Raw genomic sequence first — 4,094 nt, forward strand, 5'->3', positions numbered from 1 at the left:
AACCAGAGTCAATAGAAAGAAAGAAGAAAAAAAAAAAAAAAAAAACGAAATCTACATGTAATTGGAAATGATTTAACAAAATTTGTGGAAAAGTTTAATTGAATTGATATTAATTTTTACATTTGAATGTCACAATCTATTAGAAACTCTTCAACTCTATCTCATTACTGCCTAATCACAATAATGGAAGAACTTGCCACAATCATAATCCGTAGTTTTTTTTTTTTTTCATGCAGCCTTAGGAACCCAATTCGGCAGTCTTCACCAGTAGACTGATGCTAACGATAAACAATTGGAAGTTGTTTCAGTTTCTGTTACCTCATTTGCATAAGAAGAGTAAATCTGGAAATCATAATCACTTGAAGGCTCCGATAATAATTGAAACACCGAACTGAAGAACTCTTGACCTTGATGAAAGGAAAACTCATCGTCAATTGAAGCATAAGTTTCTATCGAAAAACTCAATTTCTCTGAGTATGCGGATTGTACTTGTTCATCTAGAGGAAATAGATCACCAAGGTTCGCAGACTCATTATCAGTACTAAGACCAGGAAAAAGTGCCTCTGTAATAGTTAGATTTGCCGCAGCGTCTTTAGTAAACGGATGGCATGGCTTCGTATTCAGTCCCTTGTTCAGTTGTTCATTTTGTACATTAAAACACTTATTAGACTGATGATTCTCATCAGTATGCTCAACTTCATGACATTTCCTCTTTTTTCCAAATGCCTTTTCCTAGCCAGTTTATCATTTCTTCGAATGCGACAGAGAATGAAGGTTTTAGCCAGAGAACATTAAGAGAGAAAAACAGAGCACCCAAAAAACTTCAACAAAAAAGGCATACACATTTTCATTGAAGAAAGACAATATAAAACAGTTAACAACTCTCTGCTAATTACACCAACTACAGCAAACATATTCAGCTTTTAAATTCAAATCTAACCACTAATATTACAGTCATATTACACATAATAAACTTGACTTAAATACCCTTAAGTAACTAAGCAACACATTATCACAAAAACACTCCCATGCACGTTGAACCACTGCTGCATGTAACCTTCAGCAGCTTTCCAAACACAAACTTGCAGACTTGAATCTTTGATGCATTTCCAGCAAGGAATCATTGCATCAACAGAGAACAAACTGATCTTGACCCAATAATGTGTATTCATGCATAATCCACTCTCCATCATGTTCTGACCCTTTTTTTTTCATACCGAAATCTTTCTTATGCCCAGTAACCCTGTTATCTTGAATTTCTTGGGCAACGTCTTCACCCTGCCAAGCACCCCAACCAACTTTCCTGCAAATTCTTTTGCGCTTACTGGATTTTTTCTTCAATGGAGTGAAAATGTAAAGATCCTCTCCCTTCTCTCCTCTGTAGAACTCCCGAATTTCCCAAGGTTCTCGACTTCCATAAAGATCGCAATCTTTGACAATATCACTGGACAATGGTAAACCAAAAACCTTGTTGTGTAAGTCATGACCAATAAGATCACCATCAGTTGGGCAAAAATTATACCCAGGAGGAAGAAAACTAGAACTAACCATTGTAGAGTTTTCTTTTCTAGCAGATTCAATTTAGAGGTGCAACTACTTCCAACGTGAAAATCAAAACTATATATGTATAAGATTCCCAAATACGACAAAGAATTAGAATGCTCTTAGCAGACCCAAGTTATTAAAAGTAATTGCATGGATGAAACTGGCCTAGAATGAACTCCTACGCTTTTGTAAACTAAAAAAATTTGGGAATAATTAGTCAGGTCATAATCTATACATGACTGCCACATTTATATGAATAATATTTGACCAAATCAAGTAAATAAGTCCTCACAATTATGAAAAATCATGGACATCAAGCAATTAACTCTAAATTTCATCTAATAAGGAGTGGCTACTAAAATGTTTGCATAGAGCATTTTTCTCTATCCGTTATCCATTACAGTACTAAGTATGAACTATGAAACATATTCAATATTTTAAGCCTTCTAGCCAGGGGTAGTCTAAATACCTCCTCAAATTTGTAATAATGTGGCAACATATTTTGGGAATTGTAAATGAACTAAAATTAATTGCTTTCTAGGACACATAATTTCAGTCAGTAAGCAATACCCAAACAAAATTACATTGATGATTAGGTTTGCAAATTACGTAGGTTATTTGAAAACCCTAATTATAGGGGTGACCATTAAAACCTGTTAAAGGCGCTTTGAGCTTTTTGAATTGCTTCTCAACGGTCACAATTATGCTACGCCAAATAAAAGTTGATTATTCTATCCAAGTTACACAATTTGTGAACATTATTGATTGGGATTTAAGTCTTGTATTTCGAATATAGATTAAAAAGATTAAATAAAACCATAATACTTTACTTTACTTTTACAATTTTTTTATTTTTTTATTATTTTTTTTTGTTCTGGATGACACAATAATGACGGCCTAACATATACTAAATATTTCAAACATTTTTATTCGTTTGACTTTTAAGGTATTTATGAGAATTTATACCTGAATTTTTCTTTAAAAATTTTTAAATCTTCTTCAAATAATAAAGGGAGATAACTTTTTTTTTTTTTTTTATGATCAGAGGTGTTTTTGCAGCTTATGTACTCAACTAATCCTGTCGGAACCCGAAACTGGTCAGTTGGTAAAAGCTTCAGTATCTACCTTATTAGTACCCCAATGGAATAAACTTATTGACAGATTTTTTTTTTTTGCTTTGTATTAATTCTATTGAAAAATCCATAATTTGTACTATTCTTTTGATACAAAATTTAAAAGCAGAAAACAGGATTATAACATTGAAATATACTATTATTTTTTCTAACCATTGGCAAACTGCTATTCTTGCAAAAACTTAATGGGTATAATCTTAATTTCTTTATCATATTGTGATCATGGTACGTTAATTCCTTAGATGGCGTTTACTCGTGAATTACACTGTAAAACCTAGGGGCGGATTAATGAATGACGACGTTGGGGACCACGGCCCCCATCAATTTTTAAAAATTTCAGATTTTCTATTCTATTGTATATTTATTAAATTTTATCTTTAAATCTTTGAGATTTTAGAACGAATAGCCGGCCCCCACGGTAAGTTTGGATTTCGTTTTGTAAAATCCCGTTTTTAATTCTAATATATGTATACATATTCTTTGTGATTTTTATTTTATGCAAGGGATTATTGTTTTTAAAAATTTTATGGGAGTGAAAATGAAAGGAATAGAGTGTTGGGTTTCCACATAATGGTTTAAATCCTGAATAAAGGGTGAAGCATGTACTATTTAGGGGTGAAAATCAAGTCGAGCCACTCAAACCTATACTTGACGTTGGCTTGACACTCGACTCCGCATTAGTCGAGTCGAGTTCGGGTAGTTAATCGAGTAAAAACTCGTCAATATATTCGCAAGTCTTTCCAAGCTTGATGGTTAAGTTGACAATTTTTAAAGTAATAGGGGTCATATTATTGAAAAGTTATAAACATTTACAAATCCACCCCTGTTAGATGAGCTGAAATCGAGTTAGAACTTGACCCGATTAAACTCGACTAAAACCGAAAAAGCTCGATTATACAACTTGAATTCGAACTTCGATTTCCAATTTCAAGTACCGAGTTCGAGTTTGAACTTGATTTCTCAAGTTCGATCAGGCTTGGAACTCGAACTCGAACTTGATACTATAGAGATCAAGTGAGTTCGATTTACCAATACTCGACTTGATTTGATTTCACACCTAATCTATTAGATGTAATCTATTCCTTTGATTTTGCATTTAGCTTTATGATGAGAAAGTATATTGCAATTATAATGAGTTGTCACAAGCATGAAGAAAAGATCAAGACCATGTAAATGCTATGGCCTTAGTCAAAGTCTCCAAAACAATGGTTACAATTGTGTAGAGATAGGATGGAAATCTTTGTTCAGTGAAATTTCTTCATTTTGCCAAAAACATGATATTGCCATTTTGATTATGGATGATATGTTTGCAATTCGAAGGCGCACGACGAAGAGTTGAGCACATGAAAATTTGCATCACTGTCGAGTTGAATTGTTATACAGTGATAGATATGCAACTTTAAGACACTTAACACT

At 33.1% G+C, this 4,094-nt stretch overlaps 1 protein-coding gene across 1 annotated transcript; it reads right to left on the reverse strand.

Annotated features, from left to right (window-relative positions):
* Positions 1 to 261: 261 nt before the first annotated feature.
* LOC116115679 (NAC domain-containing protein 71-like) lies at positions 262 to 1,551 on the reverse strand. The gene is made up of 2 exons (XM_031401807.1): positions 1,218 to 1,551; positions 262 to 563 (listed from the first exon to the last, which is right to left on the reverse strand). The coding sequence occupies exons 1-2, from the start codon at positions 1,549 to 1,551 to the stop codon at positions 262 to 264; spliced, it is 636 nt and encodes a 211-aa protein (XP_031257667.1).
* Between the last annotated feature and the right edge of the window lie 2,543 nt (positions 1,552 to 4,094).

Source organism: Pistacia vera, unplaced genomic scaffold, assembly GCF_008641045.1.
Source record: "Pistacia vera cultivar Batoury unplaced genomic scaffold, PisVer_v2 Contig75, whole genome shotgun sequence".
NCBI classification, from domain to species: domain Eukaryota; kingdom Viridiplantae; phylum Streptophyta; class Magnoliopsida; order Sapindales; family Anacardiaceae; genus Pistacia; species Pistacia vera.